General features: G+C 47.1%; 1 protein-coding gene across 2 annotated transcripts in view; it reads right to left on the bottom strand.

Moving 5' to 3' along the window:
• Positions 1-2,305: 2,305 nt before the first annotated feature.
• Positions 2,306-25,401, bottom strand: part of CCDC3 (coiled-coil domain containing 3) — a 48,428-nt gene continuing 25,332 nt past the window's right edge. Inside the window, exons 3-4 of one of the 2 annotated variants that reach the window (XM_054188883.1) lie at positions 6,356-6,638; positions 2,306-2,363 (exon numbers count right to left, since the gene is read on the bottom strand). In XM_054188883.1, the coding sequence (XP_054044858.1) occupies positions 6,363-6,638 (276 nt within the window). In that variant the 3' untranslated portion in view covers positions 2,306-2,363; positions 6,356-6,362. Of the gene's footprint in view, positions 2,364-3,992; positions 6,639-25,401 lie in introns of those variants that run through there. The other variant, XM_054188882.1, reaches the window with a different exon arrangement.

Here is a 25,401-nt window from a genome sequence, read left to right as displayed (position 1 = left end):
ACGCAAAAAGATTTGTATTTGTAAGACACTTTCCACTCAGTTCCCACCTAGGCTTAGACCTAGGTAGTTGCAAGCAGAGCTGGAGCTCCTACACTGCCTTTCCAGCAAAACATGGCACGACAAAACTCACGCGGGACCCTGGTACCAAGAAGTGGAGGGGATTTAAGGGGTATGTCAACATGGACAGCTGCAGACCAACCCGAGGGATCTGACTGCTTTCTTTCCTGGCCAGATGAGTCAAGCAGGTTGGAAACCACACACCCACTTGCCTAAGCCAATATGTGGCTTTCTGGTAGTATTTTGTGGGCTGGTTTGTGGGCACAGCACCACCCAAGCCCAAAGCCCTGCCGAGCGCGAGGATTTTCCTAGATTTCCAATAGACTTGTGCTGCTAACACAGCATCTCAGGTCTTTTCTCATTAAAGCTACAGATTTTTCTCAGTAATTCAAAGATATGATTTGAAACTGTAGCCACGCCTGGGGTTTGGACGCTTTTCCAGAGAAGGCAAAAGGTTTTGATGAGCTTAGTCGGAGTGGGCTGAACGCTCCGGTTTTTGCTCAGCTCATTGGAGCACCCTCACCCTGATGGCACCTCCCTGCATGCACAGACCATGACCTCCTCCAGCATAGGCCCCAGCCCCAGGGCACTGTGGAGGCGTTCTGGATCTGGAGATAGAATAAAAATCTGCTTTTATCTGTTCTGGCATGGGCTGTCTGGGTTGCCATCTTTGGTAGCTCGACTGTCTGGTCAGGATGAAGACCCAAGACAGGCTCAGAAAGGTTCATTAAGGGCATTCGTTGTGGTTTTAGCCATGACGCACTGCAAAAGCTTTGCTGAGAGGGTGTGCATTGTAAAGCCAAAACATTTCAAAGGCTTCCTGATGATTTTTTGGGGGCAGAGGGTATAAGGATGTGAAGGGACTTCTGCCAAACTTTGACACAATTCCAAAGTGGGAGTCGGCCAAAGAAAATGTCACTTCACTGATTATAATTTAGTGTTGCAAAACATTTACTCCCACCAGCACCACCACCTTGTTCTGAGAAATGGCTCCTTGTTTGTGGAAAATTTCAGTAAAAAGAAAAAAAAATTCTTCATGAGGCAGACAACCAGAGGGGGAAATACCATTGCGCGCAATTAACATTAGCCAAAGCAGCAAGAAATTGCCAAGACATTCTCATCAGAAGAAACCATCAGGCACCTCAGGAGTGGCGTGATGCCACCAAGCCCATCTAATGGAAAACCAGGCAAGTCACCAAATCTCAACCAACCAAAAGATGATTCCTTGGAAAGACAGCATCGTTCCTGCCCGGCCGCATCTGTGTTGTACCTGCCTCCCCAGGCATTTGCTCTGATGCCACCTGGAAACGCCTGTTGGGGTGACTTGACCTGGATCCCCACAGAGCCAATGAGCCCTCCCAGCACAGCACCACGTACACTGGGACGTGCTGTCCCGCTCGCTGTGTTTGTTTTAGGGGATTAAGAACATGCCTAAATTCAAGGAAAAGTTGGAAGCAATGTTTCACACGCAAAGCAGCCTGGTTTGGAGGGAAACAGCAACGTTTCTGTGATTAAATGAAAATAATTGGGGTTAAATGGGGGGGAAAATGAAATTTCCTTGCAATTACTTGGATTTATTATAAGAAAGAATGACATACCTTGTCAGTTTTATCTGCTCTCCACAGTTTTCCCTTTATGTTTTTTTTCCTCCTTTTAGAAATAAATTTGGGCTCCTTTGCCTCATTAATGAGAGATTACCTAGCTCAGCGAGAAGTTTTCTGTATTCGAAATAGGCTTTACTGATACGGCTCTGAAACACCGATGTGCTCTTCTGTTCCAAAAGCCCCTTCTGCAAAAACCCAAACTGAATAACGTGCCTATTTCCCTAAATTATTGTTCAAACATATGGAAGTTGTTCTCTTCCCAATGGTTCTGGTGTTAAGAAGCAAAGAAAGCTGATAACATTGTCTACTGTCCATAAATCCTCCTTCAGTAGATGGTTCTCCCATGCAGGGTTGTCAAATCAAGATGATGCTTGGGATTTAAGAGGACATAATGCTGCTTGTTTGATGCACTTTGCTCTATAAACATCCACTTTCAAAAAAAAAAAAAACCCGGAATTCTTCCTATTGTAAACTCTAAGGACAGAAGGTGCTTTTTGGGTACAAATCAGCACCCGAAGTATCCACTTCAGCTCTGGTGAGACACACAAGCGTTGCAAAAGTTTAATCAGTGACTGAAATAGCACAACAGAGACATGTGGTGTCAGCGGTGGTGGTGAAAAGAGGAAAATCCCAAGATTTCCCCTCTCCTGTTGCCCTCTGTTGTTCTCCTCTCTCAGTTCATCTCTTCTCCGGCCCAAAGTTCTGGAAAATATAATTGCTCATCCTATGGAACTACTCTAGATTTTTGGTTTTCCTTGTTGCCTCTCACCGTACATTTCCTGTTAGACGCTTTTTTTTTTTTGCCATGGGCAATAACTGCACACTGGGTTCCAGAAATGGGCGTACCTCATCCTTAGCAATGTCATCATGGTCCCTAGTCCTTTCCTAACAACTTCTGCCACTTCACCTACTTTTTTTTTTTGATTGCAGCTAAGTGTTGAGACCACGTTTTCATAGAATGATATGGTGTAACCTCTCTATCTTCATGACAGTAGCTTGATCAAATTGATTGACTAATTGGCCACTGACTGCACATGATGATATTAGCTGGCTGATGCCAGCTCAGAGAATCTTATTTCCCATGCAAAAACAGGACTGTTTTTCTTTCTCCCCGTGAAGATCTATTTACACTACCTACATTGCGTTTCATTTATTTGTGTTGCCTGTCAGTCACTCAGCACCACTCAGCCAGTTCTACTCCCTGTTACTGCTCATACCCCTTTGCTCTCTGTCCTTGCAATTTGTTACTATTCATTTTGCTCCTTCGTCTTATCACCCTCTGAATCCATCAGGAAAAACTGATTCGGCCATGAGAGCATCCCTAAATCCTTCCACGGTGAACACGGATGCCAAAAAGCCTCTCCTTGCCTCCAGTTCTGGCTTCATCTTCTCTGGGAACCCCTAGCACTGGCCCTGCAAACGTTCTGGCAGCCCTCGAGCTCCTGATGTGTTTGCAAAAGCAAATGTTATTAATTCGTAATTCGTAAAGCATGTCCAGACTTCTCACAGGGGGCTCCTGCATTTGGTGTTGTTTCTAACTAATGGCTTTCCTCATTTGAACACTTCTGCTTTCTTTTTTGTTTTCTTTTTTTATTTTTTTCCTTTTTTCCTTTTTTCTTTTTTTTTCCCCCAGAATGCATTTTGTGTTTCTATACCATCTCTGGCCAAACCATCTAGCTATGCCAACCACCTCTGCACTTCTGCACCCCATTCTCTCCCAGCGTAGCACTTCAAGAGGAACACACTCAGTCATGCCCTTTCGCATTAATTTGGAAAAAGGCATGAAGTTTTGCCCTTTTTTGTGGGTTTCCAGAGTAGCTGGTCCCTGAAATAGCTACAGAGTGGGTCTAAAAATTAGTGTCTGTGTCAGGCCCTATGCGATGTCCACCAACCAGATGGGATGTCACCCAAATTCCGCTTCACACTTGTGTTTTCTGCCCGTACTGCATCCCTGCTCGCCCTCTGGATACTGCCACCAGCAGGGACAGGCAACCAATGGTGACACTTTAATAGCGTTTGAATATGGGCTCAGTGTCCCCCGTTGCTTGTCGAGAGGGTTAACTTGTGCTCTGATGTGACTGCTAGTCCTTGTCTCTGGAAATGATCCAAAACCAAGCAGGAATGAAAGGGAAAACAACTCACAAGGAAACAACCTTCTTTTGATTTTGTAGCCAGAGGGGAAATTTTGGGTTGCATTTGGATTTCGCGTTTGGGGGGGGTTGTTTTTGTTTTCTTTGCAAAGTAACAAAATTCTCACAAAACTGACAAGGAGAACAAAAAGGTTTACTTTTTTTTTTTTTTTTTTTTTTTTAAGCTAGAGAAAGGGGGAAGATTCCAATCTTTTCACGAAGAGACAAAAATATCAGCTAAAAGAAAAAGATTTTCAACACTGCGTTTGGAAAATCTGTTAGAATAGCAAAGATGTAGCTCTATTAACTATACTTTCTCAGCTTTATACAAACATTTATAAAACATGAATGAATACCAGAGGAAATATTTTTATTAACAAAACATGAAAACACAAGCTTTTAATACCTATACGAGAAAAAAACAGTTCATTTATTTAAACAGCAGTTTAGAAACCAGAAACAAACCAAAAAGAAAAAAAAAAATTTGGTTACTTTCCTATGGATTTAAATTTTGGAGTTAAAAATCTCTTGATTGGCTTCTAGGGAAGCCTTAGGTCTGTAGCAATTCTCAGGAAACAGCATTGCTGACTGCAGCACAAAACAACTCAAATTGTGCTGATTCGGTAGGCAAAGCCCTTGAAACCAGCGGAGCTTGTGGAGGAGTCAGAATCTTTAGAAATGCCAATATTATTTCAAGAGGGGAGGAGAAGGAGAAAGAAGGGGAAAAAAAAAAAAAAAAAAAAGCAGCTTTATTTCCAAAAGGAGCAAAACTGGAAGGTAATTAAACTCAGCAGCATCCTAGAAGCCAACACAAGGCTTAAATTCTGAGTTCAGCTTGGACTGAAGCTCGTGGCTGAAAGCTGATACGGGCTTTTCCTAGCGCAGGATAGTTAAAGCGTGGTCCAGCAGGGCTGTAGCCTGGATATACTCTGATTTTGAGTATTCTGAGTGCTGAGACACAGCATGGAGACCATGCAGCGCTCTGGTAAAGTGTGGAGGGTTAGGAGCAGAGCGGTGGTTTGCACGCTGGTATTTCTGAGGGCCTCACCTCTATGTTAAAGATCATCTGGATCAGCCCACCTTGTACAAATCGCGTTTAGCCCGGGCAGATTATCCATGTTGCCCGGGGCTGGGCAAGGGCTGGCTGCCCCTGTCGAAAAGCACGAAGCATATCTGCACTCCGGTCTCATGCTCAGAGTAAGAAAAACTATTTTGAGAAGGGAAGAAAAACACAAAAACTCCTCTATCTTTCTCTCCTTATGGAGTGCTGTTATGAAGGAAGGGTGGTTGAGTACCAAAACCCAAGGCACGCTCTGGTACATTAACACAGCTGAAAATTTTATCAGCCACAGATGCCTTAACCTACGCTGCTTGAGCAGAACTCAGTTTGTAAATGTCTAATAAAGGACAGGATGGGCTTTTTTTTTTTAACGAGATAACCAAAAAACGGGCTTTTTTTTTTTTTTAACGAGATAACCAAGAAACAGGATTTACTTCATATTTTAAGAAATTAGACTATATCAAATGTGTAATAAAAATATTTTCTATAGGATTTAAAAATATATACATATATAAACTACCTTAGTTTTTAATGCCCTGTTGATATTGATGTGGTCTCTACAGTATCTAAGTGTAACTAAGGGAGGCTGCCCAGCAACCCCCGTTGTACCTCAAACAGTGATTACAAAACTTGAAGCCTTGTCCACACTGTAAATTAAACCTGCTTGAAAACGGGATCTGAAACTGTCTGCTGGGCCTGATCCAGCACCCATCAATAGTCAGGCTAAGTCCATTCCTGACCACAGGAGCTGGATTAGGTCCTAGACACAGTCCCAAAATGACGTGGCTTCCACAGGCAATGATAAAGGCACCTGAGGGAGTTACTGAGACCTTTGAGGCACTTCCTGGTACAATAAAAAATATTAGATATTTTATTTAGAATATTTAGGGAGATTTAGAAATGCTCTTAAGATAATTTGGGCACATCTATGCTTCATTTTGAAGGGGGACCCAAACTGACTGTGTCCCGGACATAGAGTTTGCTCAGACACTGGATGTAGACTTTAGTCATGCTTAAGGGAGGTTGAGAGCTTGGGGGTGATGATGGACCAAAGAGCATTCGTGCCTGCATCCTTCCTAGAGCATCCATCTCCATATATCCCCCCGGCCTTGCTTGCCCAGCCCATGTGGAGGAGGTAAGTAGGCACCAGATCTTTCCGAGATTTTCTGTGTCAAGTGCCTGCAATGGCCCATAGGGCTGATCTGGCACTTTCATCAAAGACAACCTGAAACTGGTGAGGGAGGTGGAGGTGGGTGAGGGCCAAGAGGCACAGATCATGGTCTGGGCCTATGTCCACGAAGCACAGTGAGGACATGGCTTTGGGCTGTGCTTCCAACACCCAGCCGAGCACGGTTTGCATTCCTGTTTAATCCAGCACTGTGTCTAAAGCAAGTTCAGATTCACTTCCCATGCAAGGTTTGAAGCACAGCGTAGACAAGGTGTGAGGGCCAGATCCTGATCTAATGCAGGCAAAATTCACCATTATCATTGGCCTGAGCACTTACCCTTGCATTATACTTTAAGGTAGGTACCATGGGAGTTCTCCTGCTTCAAAGAGTTAATATAGGGGATTTGACCACCTGCAGAGGAAAGTTTCTCGCTGAGCTTTCGGTTCATTTGCTCCATGTGCCTGGTGTTTTTCCTGGCTTGCCGGAGAGACCTCTTGACTTTCTTGACCCGATCTCGCAGCTGCTTGTTGCGCTTCTCCAGCGTCGCCACCTTCTGCTGCAGCTTCTTCACTCTGTCCTCCTCCTCGAACAGGGCTTTCTGGACCGAGGAGCACATGAGCTAAGGGGACAGCAGAAACGAAATAGCAACAGGTGAGCTTTATACAAAAGCTTCTTAAAGCAAGGATTAATTCAGATGTTCCTTGAAACAGCTCATAGCTCTTCAAAAGTAGAATGCTTTTTTTTTAGAAGTTCTATTCTTTTTTTAACCTTTTTTAGTAAAATCCTCTCTTTTGCTTCTGTATTCAGATAAGACCCAAAATCATAGATCTTAATGATACTAGTGATTCACAATTACTTTTATGAACTGTTTTGACAGACCTGTCCAATCCACTGAGGTTACATTGAATTTATGGAGGAAGGCTGGCCCATTTCTGGTATGAAAGTGGAGTTCAGGCCAAGGGGTGTCACTTTTGGAAAATTCTAGATTTGATTCAGCTTAGCAGCCCTTCAGAAACTTCAGATTTTGACGTGAGCCTGCCTGTTGCTCTTTATGTCGACGTGTGAAATAACATATCCTGCAAAACACAGACCTGGCTGGTTTTGCCTTTTCAAGAACTGAGTTGTCTTAAATATCTCATGATATGGGCTTCTTTCAGCTGGAACCCTAAAGGGTAAAATCTCAGCAGCCTCTAGGAGCACTCAAGATCCCATAACTTGGGACTGAAGTGGTTTTTGGGAGGGGTCATTGGCTGAAAACTGCCCCTCCCATTCCATCCACTACCAACGTATTGCAATATTACCCCCAGAAGGGACATCAGGCTCTTGATGTCCACTCATGCCTGTGGTTCTTAGGTTAAAAAAAAAAGGAGTTGGCTTCAAAGGTGCTGCACCCAAGGCATTACTAGAAGAGCAGCTCCCAGGGTTCAAACCTGCTGGGCTGGATGATGGTCCAAATGCAAACCATCTGTTGAACAATTGCTCTTCCTCTACTACCTCATCCTAGGATGACCCAGAGGTCTATCTCATCTCAGCTATATGTGATTGCCATGTTTACGGTCTCCTGTTTCTGACTTGCCTCCTGTTTGTAGGTGCAGCAATAGGGATGGAATGAGAAAAACCAGCTACAAAGGCTGATGAGTAGTTTCAGTGCAAACGAGTTGTGCTCCCGATGCACAGTGCCACTTGGGACAGGATTCAGCTGCCTTCTTTTAAGTGGCTAAAAGTGAAACTCCTCTCTCTTTTGGTTTCCCCTGTAGTGTCTGCAGGGAGAGACACCCTTCAAAGAGGGTGATCTCCACCTCCTAGGGAGGCTCTGAACACGACTCTCTCGTTTTACTGACTACAAAGGCACCGAGTTCCATGTTTCCTACCTGGGCAACATTTTGCAAGCAGAAAAAGAGCAGGTGCCTGGGGCTCAAGGACAACCTCACCATAAAGTTTCTGATCGAAACCATCGAAATCTGTTTCTGCCCAGAGGGTAACGTACCTCCTTCCTTTTTTTCCTACGAAAAGCATCCTGAGATATTTTATTGTGCAAGTGGGACTTTCAGCTGATTGCCGCACTGGTGAGCTGTGAGGGAAGGCAGTGTCTTCTGCTGGATTTATCTCCTATATACATCTAGAATTTTTTTTACGTGTGTCAAGCACTCCTGGAGCCTGGATGGGCTTTCTCTGGCAGAACATTTGGAACAGACAAGGAATCTAAATAAACAAGTAAATCCTCGCTGTGATGATGAAGGATTACATGTTTCTTTCCATCTTGCTTTGTAGTATTTTCAACAACTGAAAGTAGGGGAGGGAGCCCGCTTTGATGAATAACATTTTATTTGCTTTGGAAACCCCCAGCACCCGAAAACCACGGCCAGTCAACACAAACGCAGCAACTGTTTGCAGTCACTGTAAGCTCTTGTTTCTTGCGCAAAAGCACTGCAGGGCTTTGCTAAAAGGCAAACGCTTGCTCCGACCATCCTCTCACAAGGGTTCTCTTATAAATGCATGCTAGGGAGACTGGGAGCTCACAGATGAGGGCCAGAAATTGCACTGAAAAGGAGGGAATTTGGTTTTGATCACAGCTCATTCCAAGTGCTATTTGAAAACAGCCAGCACCTCTTGGCTTTTGTGTCTGCCAGACCCTCGCAAAACTTCAAGCAAGAGCTTGAAAGGAGACCACTGAGTTAGGAAAAGACATTTGTTGGGAAGACAGGAGGTGGAAACTCTTCTTCATGAGGGATTTCTTGCATTTTCCGTTGATGCAGTGATAGGTGTGGCGTATGACAGAGTTCCATGCAGAGGAAGAAACAATTTGTGCAGCTGAAGTGTGAGGCTGTGCAAACCCAACTGTGTCTCATCTGTCTGGGCTGGCTGGTGGTGGCATGGCAACGTCTGATGGCAGACATCAGGGACAGCATCAGCCTCATCCCAGAGGCACTCCCAAACCTTTTGAGGTTGGTCAGCAGAGGCAGTCCAGCCCTACAGAGCCACTCAGAAACTTCTCAAACACCATCAAAAACCTGGCCAGCTGTGGTGGTGCAAACCCTCTGCCCTTTTGGGCCACTCGGTACTTGGAGTGATTTCCCCCCTGACTTGGGCCACATAACAATACGATGGACCAGAATGCTACCTGAGACACATAATGGTCCAACATAAAAGAAAGAAAAGGGTGGAGAGTAACAGACCAGAACGCTATGGCAACCCTTTAGCCTACCTGACTCCCATGACTCCTATCATTTGGGAACAATAACAATAATTGATCACTCCTGACAATCATAGAATCATAGAATCTTCCTGGTTGGAAAGGACCTTTGAGATCACCGAGTCCAACCATACACACACACAAAAACCCCCTACAATCTCTGCCACTAGAGCATGCCCTGAAGTGCCACATCTAGACGTTTCTTAAGCACCTCTAGGGATGGTGACTCAACCACCTCCCTGGGCAGGCTGTTCCAGTGCCTGACCACTCTTGCAGTAAAGCCATTCTTCCTAATATATAATCTAAACTTCCCCTGACGCAACTTCAGACCATTTCCTCTGGTCCTGTCATTATTCACCTGGGAGAAGAGGCCAACACCCACCTCTCTCCAACCTCCTTTCAGGTAGTTGTGGAGGACAATGAGGTCTCCCCTCAGCCTCCTCTTCTCCAAACTAAACATGCCCAGTTCCCTCAAAGAGAGGGGGGTGATACCAGAACTTCAAAATCTAGCAAGTTCTAGGCTTGCGCAACTGCTGGAAAGTACCAAAATATCCCACAGCCCAAGCTGGGCCGGAGTGGAAAAGTACCTGACAAAAGTCAATTATCTCGGACCCTATAAGTAGTGATTCTAGTGAGACCCTTTGAGCTCTTCTGGATTGCAGCGGGTTGTGGACAGCATCTCCCCTGAGTTAGGATGCTGCTCAGGTGAACACCTCGAGGGTTAAAAGGCCAGGGCGAGCCAACGCTCTGGAGTCTCAGTTATCTCCAGCTGAGGAATGCTGATGCATTGTGAGTATTTACTCCAAATCTCAAGAAGAGGGAAATTTTAACTATAGGCTAGCATCTCTTTCATTCACCTCTCTTTCCATGTGTCTCTAATATACATATTAGCTCTAACGAGTGTGGGTGTTCTTATACCTTACTCAACCCAAAGGGTCACCCATCAAAAAGGTCAAAAATCAAAAGGGGCACCCCTCAGCTCATTGGAGTCGCCCGCTGCGAAGGGATCTTTGGTCCTAGCAGTTAAAAACTCATGTGTGTCCGTGCAATCCCTTGGGTGGTGTGAGTTGGGGCATTTGTGCTTATATGCACGTGTATTGGTTTGGGATACCTCATAGCAAGTTAGTGTGAATCTTGTCATTTTTGAATCTGTAATGAAGTTGCTGTTTAATTATTTTGTTACATCATCTCATGAATCCTTTAATCGGTTAATGATTAAGTGCTGCTAAAATTCAACCTCCCGATCTGCCTCAAGGCTGAGAGAGTTGGGGTTGTTCAGCCTGGAGAAGAGAAGGGTCCGGGGAGACCTTAGAAACCCTTCCAGTACCTAAAGGGGGTTACAGGAAGGATGGGGAGGGACTCTTCATCAGGGAGTGTAATGACAGGACAAGGGGTAATGGTTTCAAACTGAAGGAGAGTAGATTTAGATTGGATATTAGGAAGAAATTCTTTACTGTGAGGGTGTTGAGGCACTGGCACAGGTTGCCCAGAGAAGCTGTGGCTGCCCCATCCCTGGAGGTGTTCAAGGCCAGGCTGGATGGGGCTTTGAGCAGCCTGGTCTAGTGGGAGGTGTCTCTGCCCATGGCAGGGGGGTGGAACTAGGTGATCTTTAGGGTCCCTTCCAACCCAAACTATTCTATGATTCTATAAATCATCAATAAATTTTGAATTTCTGCTAAATCTATAACCATGTCAAATATTTCCATCCGCAACACCAGCTCATTTGCTTATGCCCTTCCAGGTCTTCACTCTCCAGTCTGAAACCCACAGTTTATTGCTTAAATTACCTGAAGATTTCCAGAGAGACCACTGGAACACAGTTATAATAAACAGAGCTACTGTCGGACGTACACAACTTTGCTTACCAACAGGGCCAGCGATAGGAAGAGCCCAGCTTGATAATTGGATGCCTGCCTGCAATGGCAGGACTACCAGCTGGAAAATAAACTCTTTCCTCCTTCTGCATGGGGAAAAATAACAAGGCGGAGTCCTCACATTCTCACCAGCTGGTTACAAGCAGCATTTTTCACAGAGCTCTGCAGTGAGGATGACGTTTAAATGTGAGTCCTGTCCTACCCTTGCTGGTACTGCTAGGGCTGCAGTTCACATGGGTGCAACCAAGATATGTCTGAACTGGTGCTGAGAACTGTGTAACTGCAACAGCTAAGAGCTCAGCACCACCTGCATAACTAACCCAGCTGCTGAACAAATGGCTGAGAAGTTAACCAGCCCTCGGTTCACGTTCTACTTGAATACCTCTTGTTTACAGCCAGATGAGATACCCCTGCATCGCGCAGTCGTTCCTATGGAGCATATCTACAGACAGGAATTTCACACCTCATTTTGTCTGGCCTCACGCACACCCATAAATGTGCACACTTTGCACTTGATGACCATCAAGATCAGACCTTAGTCCAAAGGCATTGCTAAAAGCTACGGAGAACTGGATTTTGTTTCTGGGAATGGCCTGTGCTCCTGTTCCCCACCACAGCTTGCCGTGCCAGGTACACTAGAGAAGGTGGGTGGTTATGCGATATTTAAGGGATAGTGAAATCTCCATCCGGCAAAGTAAGTCACCGAGGACCCAGTTCCACTTGGTGCCATTGAAGGAAAGGATGGGAAAGGATGGATAACTGACAACTGCTATTCTCACAAGGTATCAACAAGAGACAGTTAAGCAACAGCTCCGAAATGCCGCACGTAGCGTGGCATACATTCCCAACGACCTTGGAAATGGAAAGAAAGACCAGGAAATGGCTCCTCAGAAAATCTTATGGGTTACTTTTCTAGTTTTCCTTCAAAAGTTACACTCTCCAGTGACTCACAGTTCAGAAATGTTGTTTGTTCTGGAGATCTCTGTGTGCATGTCTGCTTGTTCCACAGTTTTGTTAGCAAGGCATCCTCAGCAGTGATGGAACTCGAGTCCAGAGCAGTACCAGGAGATGTAGCGAGAAAGGTAGCACAGCAAGAACCATACAGGTCCTTAGGATTTATCCCAGACAGCCTACAGCTGTGAAACTACAAATTAAATATACTTGATTATTTGTCTGAAACACCCTGTCACAAATGTACCCAGTTTTAAGTTTCACATCTAGATGATTTACAAAATCTGTCCATCTGCCGAACAAATCAGCACCGTAACAAATCAAACTGATTTTCTGACCATCACATTAGAGGCATGCGAGTCCTTTACCAAACACCATGAATCGATGCGTATGTACGTTTGTCTGACTGACACACACACCTGCCTTCTATAAGCTTCATTAGAATGGGACAGTGCCTAGAAAATGCCCCATGGATAAAGGTGCCACGGTAGTGTTCATCCACTACAAATTGTCCATAAATGGCTGAAGTTAGCATTACAGAGCTCAAGTCACTCAAAATCCAGCAGTGCCACCCACGTCTTGCCCTTCATTTATCAAAGGGAGTAAAATTGAGCTCTAGGTAGCTCCTCCTGCATGGGGCCTCTGGGCAGCATGGCTAAAAAACTCCGGAGCCCACTACCTAAAAGTCTTTCATTTCAGGTCTCCTTAAAATACCTTTCACATCAGATTGGTTTTGGACATTTAGATGTAGGGTGTCATCAGGCAAGACGATTGTAGGAATGTCTTTAAACGTGTGGCAGTACAACCTGATCTCTGCATGGACATGATGTGTTTTTAGAAGAACTGGGCATGGGTCACTTTGGGTTCTTGTCCTCAAATCTTCCTCCTGACCCACACTGCTAACTGGAGCAGTGTCTGGCTGGGATACTCCTTCAGCATCCCAGACCCATCATCACCCCACCACAGCCTCTTGGGAGTGTCTGGTGGAAGAAATGAGGGCGTCTCTCTCTGGAAATGCATCCCAAGCACTGCGGGTTGGGAGCACGGCTCCTGCACAGCTCCTCCGCACTGCATCCCAGTGAGCTCACCACATCCCCCCACCGCTCTCCTCTTGCTTTTCCCTGATATAAATCTGCTCTGCAGAAAAGGTAAAAACTGTCTGCGTTTGCTGCACTTTGCCTTGCTGCTCTGTGCTTTACCGCTGTTCAAATTATATAAAACATCTTAAACAGAAACTTCACGCAGCATGAAGTGCGTACCTCCAGTTCTATTTGCCTCAGCACAGCAATAACTCATGAACCCTCTCTCAAGGGGCCCGGGAGCCAATCGTAGCTCCTTATTTTTCTTTAACTCCACCAGGATTTATTTCCCCAACCCTGTCTGTGCTTTTAGCAAGAGGAAAGGCCCTGTGCCCTGGGGAAGCTGATAAGGACACGATACAGCGATACAGCTCACGCAGATGATCTTCACCTCTCCTGAGCAGGGAGGTCCCCTTTGATCCCTGCCTTGCCGTGGCCACATTTCAGACTCTGAGCATCACTTTCTCCCTTTGTTCAGCCCCTTTGGGCAGGCTTCGTGGGAGCGAGCTTCTTGGATGGAAAGACGGACGGTGCGGCAAAGGATAGCAGGAGGAGTCTGGCAGCTGAGGGTATTGGGTTTGGGATGGAGTGACTTAACCTCCAGTTACTGGGACTTTTTCAGCCAAGACTAACACTCCTGCTGAAGTGTGGAAAAGCCCCTGTCAGCACTGTTAAACCATTGTGTTGAGGGAAGTGGGGGGGGGATGGCAGTGCTGGGTTAAACCCCCTCTGCTTGCTGCAAGACCGCACCTTTCAGAGGTACCAAACTGAGGTCCCGAGGGCACATCCAGCATCACTGGCCTTAATGGAGACAAGCTGGGATTTCACCCCAGGACTTCATATGGATCACCAAGAAACATAAGACCTGGATGTAGAAAGAAATAATTGTGGCTGTTCTTATCTTGGTTATCTTATTGGCCGCTGGGTCAGCATTTGCTGTGGGAGGTGTAAGGCTTGTGGCACAGTCTCAAGTTAATTCAAAATAGTAGAGATGGGGACTTCATCGGGGTATGAAGCACTGCCTGCAGGGAGCCTCTGCCAGGCTACCCCCACCCCAAAGTGTCTTGGCACTGCGAATGATGCTTTTCTTCCCCATTTCACTGCTCACGAAAAGCAGATTTTCACTTTACACTCCTAAGATGAAGCCAGTCGAGGCAAGTCGTCTCACCTTTCCCAACCATCATCGGAGAGGAATAGGCATATCCAAGGTCAGACTTCTTGCCGTACCTCAGACACCTACCTTGGGTGGACCACTCTGGGGGACCCCTCTCCATTGTCTAGATAACTAGCTCAGACTGAGATGGATCCCACCCCAAATCCCATGAAATGGCAGCTGGCATCACTGACCACCTGTCAGTGGTATATGGATAGTTTTCTTGGAGTCTGAAGAACCTTGCCCCGGAAACGGACACAAATCCATGTCCACGGGAATCGTGAGTCTTTAAAAACAGCCCTGTTTGTTCCAATCTCCATCTAACCACTGCTTGGTGGAAAACCACCCGAAGAACTGTTGGAGGCCCTGCCAAGGGCAGGCATTGGACTGTATCTTGGCAGGTATCTTGGGTGACACTTGGCCCTGATGTCCTCTTGAGCAGCTGAGAAGGGCCCATGAACCTGGAAAATGTGAACAGTGTTTACAAGCTGATACCAGGTGACAGTCACACTCAGTTCCCTCTGCCAAGATTAGAGATAGAGGCAGAAATGTGTCTCCATGGTTCTTGGATTGGTCACCCAGGAAGGGACCAACACCTTATTCCCTATACTTGCCAAGTTAAAAAAGGCTATGGTTTAAGAAGACTAGAAACCACACTGATCAAGAAGACAGGAAAGGGGAAAAAAAAGGTGTAGGGTATGAGCCAGGCTGCCTACCACAGGCACCTCACTTGTGCCAAGTGAGCAGATAAGTCAGTCCCAACAGTAAATCCCTAATTTCCCTGCCCAGGCAGTGGCAGACAGAAGGTCTCCAGGAAGAGAAAAATAAATCAAGAGGGCAGGACTTCACTCTGGGGCATCTCCAAGTCCCATTCCTCTCCTAGCTGACCATGCAGGCAGCGAGGGAGGCACACCAAGATCCAGCCAGCTGCTTTTCCCTGCCGCTCCGAGGCGGAGGGACTCCGTTCTTGCCTTGTTTCCTTTGAAAACGTTCCTCCGAGCGATTCGCCCAAGATGCCACAGGAATGCAGCGGTGGATCTGGGAGGGGAACGGCAGTGAAGTCTCGTGTCTAAGTGGTTTAGCAGGAGTAGCCGTCCTCCTCCTCGCCTGGCTGCAGCTGCTGAGCGTTGGGCTCGGCGCTCAGCCCCACCAGCCCCATAACTTGTGCTTTCCGCACTTCCCAGAGCTTCCCAGCCTCTGGCACTGCTCCCGGCTTAAGGTTGGGCAATGCACACTGACTGGGATGGTCAAGGCTGGGGCAACCAGAGGGTCTTACAGCCATCCCAGGGGTTTAGTCCCCGGGGACAGGCGCTGCCACTCTGCCAGCCTCTTTGCTGAGACCCACGTCACCCCTCTCTGACCAAAAATACTTCCACCAAAAATACTCAGGGTGGCCAGTGAAATAACGAACCGTGGGGTGGCACACGCTTCCATAGCGTGCAAAAGCAGAGACAGGAGAGCCAGGACACAACTCCTGGCTCCCCACCCCTATTGCAGGGGGTGTCCAGAGCTCGTTGCAGGGGCAGATGGCTCGTGGACTTCGCAGCACAGCTATTTGCAAGATATAAATTGCAAATACCAATCAAGGCAATGCAGCATCTGCTGTGGTTCCTTCTAGGTACCATGCATGGGTGGTAGATACTCCTGATACACCTCTGTCCTCTTCCTGGAGAGTACACGGTGCAGGCATGGGCAAAGCTGCTTACTTATAGGTAAATGACACTGAATGTTAAGGTGCACTACCCGGCTCAGCTATGCTGAGCTTAAAGAAAAATACTTTGAGTAAGGAAAAACAAAATGTTTTCGCTGTTGCTAGAAGCAATTTAGGTGCCGAGGACAAATGTGGTTTTAAGTCTACCTTAAAAGACAGGCTGCTTCATAGATTTCTGCAGTTTGCCCTGCCTGAATGCTGAAAATGACGGAGTTGCTGCTTTTTTTTTTTTTTTTCTTTTTTAATTTTTTTTCTGTCTCGGAGCTAGGGTTGTAGTTTCAGCTGGGCTTCAAAAGTCTCTGTAAGAGGCTTTTTTTTCTTTCACTTGTACAGAAACTTTCCATTTCCACAGCCACCAAACTTTCCAAAACTTGCTATCCACGTTAATGTCCAACTCAGCTTTTTCCCACCTAGTATTACTCTTATCACAATAAAACTAATTAGGTCTGATATGCCTAAAACTACTTTGCCAATATACCTTACCTCAAGCGTATTGTTCCCCAACTGAAAGTTTCTGTGTGTGACCGCGTCTCCATCTAAACTTGTTTTACTTGGCTTGTATTTCAATAGGATTAGGTCACCGTTCCCCCCACACATACACACAGCAAATTAATTAAATACCGAGGCAGGGCTAAAACCAGCAAGACCCAGAAACGGTGTATTGTGTCCTTCCCTCTCACTGATGGGAAGGCAGGGAAATGAGAAACTGCTGATCGGAGCAAAGCAGACGCTTTGCTCCTATTTATTGAAATGTCGGCGTTGGTTTTTGAACGAGCTGACTTCTGCTTTGTGTTACAACAGCTCCTAGAAACTTCATTTAATTTAACGGTCCTGTTCAATACACAGCATGCACCCTATAGCAGGGCAGCAGCGAAGGGAGTACAGCACCTTCAAATAAAGCATCCCCAGGTGCCGCTGAAGCCAAGAACCAGCATCAGCTGGTGTGGAAACGTATTAATCTTTACCAACATTAATTGACATGACAACAACATTAGTTTAAACTAGGGTTGTACCTGGTTTGGGGCATTTGCTTTAAGTATGGTTTACTTCAGACTGATGTATTACAACTCGTAGGAGTTCTCTGGGGGCCCTAACCAAGGTGATGGATGCTCCGGTGTGGCAGGTGCTGTGCGGACGTCTGCAGGCTGAGGTTTAGATTAAATATAGCTATTAGGGGGACAAAATAACAGGTGGGAGGTGTGGGCTGTGAGAGGATGGGGGGGGGCACATGGAAACAGTGAAACAAGGTTGATTAAGGGCTTAATGAATTCAAAACCTCCTGTAGGTAAGGCAATGCCATGCCCCCGTGTACCCCCCCGGCAGATTCAGACTGCAAATGCTCAGTGCCCACATCCTCTGTTGCTGAGAAGAGAAGGAGTGGGATTGGTAAATATATAATAAAGTATATTTTATATATAATATGAAAAAACCTTCGCTTCTCTGTCACCTCTAAGTCAAAATGGGGAAAGAGAGAGGCAGAGCAAACCCCAGCCAGCGGTGGATGGGTATTTGTAAACGACCACAGTGTGACTGCAAAGCATGAAATGCCGCCTCCCAAGAAAGCTCAGAAACAGGGACATTTACCCTAAGTGGGGTCCATGACTCCTCCCCAGCAAACACATCATACCTACAGGAAGCTTCATGCACAGGAGAAGAACCCCGGCTGAGAAAGGCAAATGTTTAAAGTGAATGGCAACATCTATAAGAGTCATGTTCCCCTATAAATCCCTCCACTCTGGACATCTTGGCTTCATACTTCACAGAAGCTGCTGCAGCTGAGCTGCCTTTACAAACAGATAGGATTTCCTTGGCTGCAGGCTCAGCTGGAAGCCCCGAGCCTGCACTGCTGCTGCGCAAAGCTTCTGGATGTCGAAGAGCAAAGGCAGGTGCCCCGGAGCAACCTGCCGTCCCCCAGCACGGCTGGGAAGCAGAAGCATCCGCATCGCTCCTGGGCGTCTGTAGGAACTGCTGGAGAAGTTTTACCTCATTTCTCAAGTCTTTGCGGGTGCGGGAAAGAGAGGGGTGTGCAAAGGGCATACTCAGACGTGTATTTATCTGTGCTTGGTAGGTCCCTTGGGGTAGTCTTTGCACCACCCTGCTTCATGTATCTAACCTACATGCTGGGTAGGAAACATTGGTTTTCTGGGCTCTCTCCACAGTCGATGGAGAGACAGAAATTCCTTCGGAGGATGAGTCAGAGAAACTAATTTAGAGCAGGGGAACAGGCACTAAAACAGAGCCGAGTAGTATGGAAACAACTCCATACTTATTTAACATTCTTACGCACGCAGCCGGAGACGCCCCTGCCATGGCAGGAGCAGGACAAGAGGCTCTAACAAAGCTTTTCCCTGCAAGCAACAAGAGATCTGCGAAACCTTGAGGGAAATGACGGCAGCAGCATCGAAATCAGGCTGGATGAAGCACAGCGGCTTGACGAAGGGCATCTGCATCTGCTCCCGAGCTGCTCTGCAAGCCCGGAGCAAAGAGGAGACCTCGGCAAGAAGCTGTTTGCTCTGCCCCGGGCAAGAAGCCTTGGGAGAGGTGATGGAGCCAGCAGTGACGAAGAGGCACACGCGCGGCAGAGGAGCAGGCTCAGCCCTCGTCCAAGCGCGGAAGTGCCACCGGTTGCCACAGCGGTGAAGTGGAAAAGCTTCAGCAAGGTTGAAGAAGCAAAGACAAAGGGATGGAAAAACAAACATCTGCGACCCGCAGGCGCTCTCTGGCTAACGTCAGCGCGCGGAGAAAGGAACCGAGGAGGCAAAACGCCTGAGAGACTAATCAGCAGCTCTGAATAACAAGCTCCAAGCACTAACATCTGGCTGACGGGAGCTCGCTGCTACTCAGAGATATTCCCGTCCCACCGGGAAGCTCAGAGCAGCCTGTCCACAACCCCGGCTGCTGCGTGGGCTGTAAATCCTGAAAGGGCCCCAGACCACCCTGGATGCAATAAATGGGCAACAGGCTACTCTGAGCATGGCAGGGTTTGGCAAATAACCAGTCTTCAAGGTGCAGAGACATGGTATTTAGGGGACCACCCTCCTGCTTGCCTGTGCTTGAACGGCCCTAATCATTCGGGGCATTAACGTCTGTTTCTATGAGTCAAGAGCTGCTGTTTTACTGTAGTGCAACCCCTCAGATAGGGTCCTGTTCCTGAGCCAGTAGCTCAATCCTCAGTAGAAATTTCGAGTCAGAGAAATATAAGCCATAGTTGAAATGGAAAGTCATATTTAATGGCCCAGATCTCTCCCTGCTGCTTTGCCGTCCTTCAGATACACACAGCAGCAGCAGCAGCAATGCCCATCATATGCTGCACAACGTACTTGTACAGGGAAAAGCTTTTCACACAGGACTGGTTACAATATCCATGGAAAATAAGGTCTTAAAGTAAGCGTGAGTCAGGTCTCCCCATACACGCAAGCCTGGAGCCCCCTCTCCAGCCTGATTTCTGGAGGAGGAGGGTTGCAGCCACAGCTACACCTGACAGATGCCCTGCGGTGAACTCTTCCCTGCAAGCATCTAGATTATAGAGCACGCACTCCACCGCTGGTTAATGTTACGATGGTGCCTCTCGACTGTTTAATCCTAAATTAATAATTGTGTCGGAGCGAGATAATTACATAGCGAGTGCCACACCACCGCACAGCGAGCACATGGTGATAACCTCTGAGCTACACTGCAATCACGCGCTACTTTGCTTTTTGGCTCTTTTGTGAATAACTGCCCCGTGCTCTGTAAAATCTTGTAAAATCCTGCTGTCATCTGCACTTACCTGTATAATCTGCTGCTGTTCCTGGCCAAATACTTAGGGACAGGTCGCAAATGTATCCCCATAAGTCACAGAATCACAGAATCTTCAGAGTTGGAAGGGACCTCTAGAGATCATCTAGTCCAACTCCCCTGCTAGAGCAGGATTGCCCAGAGCACATCCCTCAGGGCTGCATCCAGGCGGGTCTTGAAAATCTCCAGAGAAGGGGACTCCACACCCTCCCTGGGCAGCCTGTTCCAGTGCTCTGTCACCCTCACTGTAAAGAAGTTTTTCCGTGTATTTGAATGGAACTTCCTATGTTCTAGCTTGTGCCCATTGCCCCTTGTCCTGTCACCGGGAACCAATGAAAAGAGTCTGGCACCACCCTCCTTCAACCTTTAGATACTTGTATGCCATAATAAGGTCTCCCCTCAGCCTTCTCTTCTCCAGGCTAAAGAGTCCCAGCTCTCTCGGCCTTTCCTCATAAGGGAGGTGCTCCAGTCCCTCAATCATCTTAGTTGCCCTTCGCTGGACTCGCTCCAGCAGTTCCCTGTCCCTCTTGAACTGGGGAGCCCAAAACTGGACACAGTACTCCAGTTGTGGCCTCACCAGTGCAGAGTAGAGGGGGAGAATGACCTCCTTCGACCTAGTGGCCACACTCTTCCCTATGCAGCCCAGGATTCCATTGGCCTTTTTGGCAACAAGGGCACATTGTTGGCTCATGGATAATTTACTGTCTACCAGGACCCCCAGATCCTTCTCCTCAGAACTACTTCCCAGCAGGTCCACCCCTAACCTATACTGGTGCTTAGCATTCTTCCTCCCCAGGTGCAGGACCTTGCACTTGCTTTTGTTGAACCTCATTAGGTTCTTCTCTGCCCAACTCTCCAGCCTGTCCAGGTCACGCTGGATGGCAGCACGGCCCTCTGGAGTGTCGGCCACCCCTCCCAGTTTGGTATCATCAGCGAACTTGCTGAGGATACACTCTGTCCCAGTCTGTGTTACCCTTTGTGTATGCATGTGCGTATGAGGTCTTTAAACCTGATCACGAAATTAATTTTCTCTATCAGCTTGAAATTCTTCTGTGGATATTCATTTTGCTTTTCTCATGTTTCTCTGACACAGAAGTTATCTATACTTTCACCAGCTTTGTATTGCATCACTTCAGCCATAGCAAGAGCCAGGATCTGGACAGCCCTGAAAAGAAGATGCTCTGATTTGTCCCCCACCCCTCCTGCGGTAGCAACCACAGTATCCGCACCAGACACCATCCGCACAACCCCACAAGAACTGCCTAACACCACAGCAATAAAAAAAAAAAAGACAACCCCCCCCCCAAAACCTACAGAGAGGAAGCCAGGACCTGGGCTCCAGTCTAGTCCCTTAACTAGGACACTTTGCTTGTCTTTTGGCAATGGTAATTTTGGAAGAGCAAAATCGCAATTATTTTGAGCTGCACTATCTGAACAGCTTGTTCTCATTAAGCAACACGCGCACTTCACACCTAATCAAAGAGGGCAGATAAAATGAATGCACTAATCAGAGGAAAGGAACTGGATGTCTCCACTACAGAGAGGGCAATAATCAGTTAGGGGAAAAGCAATCCCAGTGAGAACTAGTTTCTCTGCGCTTCGATTCCCCGCCTCCAAAAATGGGGATTACAGGATATCTGTGATGTACAGAGTTTTCTGAGCTGTTAAACCAGAAAGGTCTACGTTCAGAGTCTGGATAGTGTGGGGACAAGAGCAATAGGTGTGCCAAGACTCGCGGTCAGATACTTCACTCGCATGCAGAATGGTCTCGGCGCTTCTCTGTGCAAATTCAGAGTACGAGCCCAGAAACCACATTTTTCTGTGAAAGATGCTGCTAGGCATTGCCTGCCACTGCAGCCTTGTCTCCAGCGATCTGGAAACCCATTTTCCAGTAAGGATTCTAGATAAATTGCCTGGGACTGGAGCTCATGACTGGTTGACCTTTCAATAATTAGGGGTTTAGTCGACACAAGTTTGTAATATAAAAGTTGCATCTCTGTGTGTCACAGAACAAGGCATTTAAATTATTAAAGGGGAACATTATCCAAGAAGGGGAAAATCCTGGCCCTGCGGACACTTGGTTTAGGTACGTGAGCAATATCCTTGGGATTTGAGTATGTGCTGTGTCACATTCACGACAGACAGGAGGAATTTTCAAAGCTGGGAGGATCGCAGATCCCACTCGAAACCATTGGACACTTTTGGAAATGTCCCCATGTGTCTAAATGACTTACAAAAAGTTTACGTTTTCTCTGAAGAGAAGGGTAACGTGGTTAAATGTGCTGCAGTCCTGAACCCTTACTCCCTCAGATACTGAAGACAAGAGAATGAGCTGTAGGTGATGTACCCAAGGCTTCGGTCTCAGAAGTTTATGGCACTGGGAAAAGAGGGATCTCTGTGGCATGAAATAATGATTATTATCTCTATATTTTTAATGCTTATTTGTAAACTCTTTTACAAAGACAGACCCGCTCACCTTAATGGAAGTGGTGTGGCATTGTACAAGTGCCCGGTAGGTTGAAAAGGACTAAGAAACAGTGGACTCGCATTTCACAACCCCCAGAAAACACCTCCTTTTGGGAGCTCAAGGGCGTCTCACCAGCTAAAACCTGGGCCATTTCTTAGTTGATGAAACATGGTCATGTCATTATCTGCCATCAAGATGGGACAGCTGTGCCCTCTTCTTGGTGCATGATCACCGACTTGGCAACGGGCATTGGAGAGGGCATGGGGATGTTCATATTTCTGCTCAGCTCTTGACGTACCCAGCGGAGGATGCAGACGGGTAGGTGTTCTAGCCCCAAGACAGAAAGGTTTCAAGTATGACCGAAGGGACAACTTCCAGCAACCGCTTTCATCGGGACATGGATTACAAAACCAACCGTTCTTTAGGCACCATTTACCAACAGGCACAAAACGGTTGCGAACATTTGGGCAACAACATGCCAATGGCCACACCTCTTATTCTTCTGGATCTAAGGGTCAATAAACCAGCAGAAAAGCCAGCAGAAGAACATACAAGCGGTTTTTACAGGAAGGGAAGGAAACATTTATTCTCACTCTTCGTCTAGGACAGAAATTAATAGGAGTTTGAGCGAGTGTGGAAGAGCACAGCAAGAACAGGGCACAAAGCCTCTGGAGGGACTGGTCGAGACCCTTTCCTGCAGGTATTTGAGGACTTTCTCCATCAACCAGATGTGATTTAGGGTTAATACACATAAACCGCAACACAAGCTCAGCTGGAAAGACTGGATTACCAATCTGTTTAACCTGATTCCCACCCAGATAGATCTCTCAGTTCTGGTTCGGTCTGTTTAATCCTGTTAATATGTACATCGCTGCACTGGCATACAGCACCTACACTTCGCAGAGCTGCCAGTGTTAGTGAAAGAGAACGAAACTGGTGATCTACACTGCTCCCTCAGGATATTCGTGAGGCATTTCAAGTGAAGAAGCACAAAAACTCATAAAAAATTGCATCATTTCAAGTGTTTTTCCTTCCATACGCTCCCCACCCTAGAAATCCTGCCAATTACTAACATTTCTGTATTTAATCCCTTCCTAAAATAACCTTTTTCCATTGAGAAATTTGCAAGTGTTTGGGAGGGAGAGGAGTTGTTTGCTGTTTTGATGGAAGGAGAGAAACCAAATTATTTCCTGGCTGGGGCTTACGTGTCAAGTTTTAGCTTGCAGCCAGATTTTTTTAGCCAAGTTATAAAATCTGAAGATAATTCCAACTCTCCTCCTCAGTGATTTTTACGAAGTAATTCTTGATATGTGCCGAAATAAAAGGAGACTCCGCACTATGGAGGTTTTTAATGGAAATGAGGAGACCCATCCCTGCACAGAAGGAAAGGGCAGGAACATATGCCACTGAGCAGAGCTGTCAGAAAGCAGAAACTCAGCCCCCGCTTACTAAAAATTGGTGAACATGTTGATGAACCTGTGCCTCTGAAATGCTTTGAATGCAAACTGAGAGCAAGGCAGAGGTTGCACTTGACCATGGACCATGAAGCTGTTTTTCTCGAGGCATCAGGCTTTTTGGAAACTTCAGAGCAAATGCCTTGATGTGATACCTGGCTGTCCTGGTGTTCTGAGGCTATTCAGTTCAATGCTGGTCAGCTGGATGGTGTTACGGTCATGTCTCCCAGGAAAAGGACACAGAAATCCCTCACTAAGCCATGGGCAATGTTGTACTCTTCCATCCCTTCTGCCACATTTGTTATGTCAGACCAATGCAGCAGTGATGGCCTGACCTGTGCCTGGGGCAGTAAAGCGGCTGGAGCATGCTTATAAATACTGAAAGGGGGGGTGTCAGGAGGATGGGGCCAGGCACTTTTCAGTGGTGCCCGGCAACAGGACAAGGGGCAATGGGCACAAACTGAAACATAGGAAGTTCCATCTAAACATGAGGAGGAATTTCTTTCCTTTGAGGGTGGCAGAGCACTGGCACAGGCTGCCCAGAGAGGTGGTGGAGTCTCCTGCTCTGGAGACATTCAAACCCCGCCTGGACGCGTTCCTGTGCAACCTGCTCTGGGTGACCCTGCTCTGGCAGGGGGTTGGACTAGATGATCTCCAGAGGTCCCTTCCAACCCCGACCATTCTGTGATTCTGTCATTCTGTGTTCTGCCTGTGGACCAACTTGAAGGGAAGAGAAAAGAGGCAGCGGAGATGAGTAACCTTGTGTGCCAGAAACCCATGGTAAGACTTGGGTGTCCAAAAGCCAAGGTCTCGGGTGAGACTTACTGTGAAAAGTCTGGGGCTGTCGGCTACATCCACGTTAGCAAGTCAGTTGGAGCAAGAGGAACATATCATAGAATCATAGAATGGTTTGGGTTGGAAGGGACCTTAAAGATCATCTAGTTCCAACCCCCTGCCATGGGCAGGGACACCTCCCACTAGACCAGGCTGCTCAAAGCCCCATCCAGCCTGGCCTTGAACACCTCCAGGGACGGGGCAGCCACAGCTTCTCTGGGCAACCTGTGCCAGTGCCTCAACACCCTCACAGTAAAGAATTTCTTCCTAATATCTACTCTAAATCTCCCCTCCTTCTGTATATATCTGCACACTGAAGTTCTAGATCTGTTTGGGAGGAGCAAATATACGGGGAAAGGGGTGTATGAAGGACCAGCTGTCGATCCTTTGTGTTCCCACTAGGAGCTGATGCACAGCAGACGGGTTCCTGGAGCAGCCTGGCTGTGTTTCCCCCAGGAGGAAATCTACTCAGTGTGCACCAAAACCTCCAACTCATCGGGCTCATTCCCTGTCATGAAGCAGATTGCAGTGCTTTGACATGACTTCTTGACAAACCTAGGACAGCTGCTATTCCCACAGGTGTTTCCCCTGAGCCCCGTGGCTTGGGAAAACTTCAGAAAACAGTAGCCCTCACAACCATTGCAGAGCCTCCAATCCTTCCTCAGGGGCCGGTTCCAGCCTCTCAAGGTCTCGGCACTGGGCTGGTGGGGGCCCCTCGCAGCTCGGCTGCGGACAGGAGGTGGTGATGAATGTGCAATGAGGCTCCAGGACCGTGTAATCCAATTGTAACTCAGAAATAGCAGCTGGCGGCTCCCCAAAGAGACATCTACCACTGGAGCTCGCTACATTTCTCTCCCTGAAGTCTGACTTGAAAGCTCAAGCGAAAAAG

Source organism: Rissa tridactyla, chromosome 1 (assembly GCF_028500815.1).
Source record: "Rissa tridactyla isolate bRisTri1 chromosome 1, bRisTri1.patW.cur.20221130, whole genome shotgun sequence".
In the NCBI taxonomy this organism is placed as follows: Eukaryota; Metazoa; Chordata; class Aves; order Charadriiformes; family Laridae; genus Rissa; species Rissa tridactyla.
This window is presented reverse-complemented; position numbering and strand designations above follow the sequence as displayed.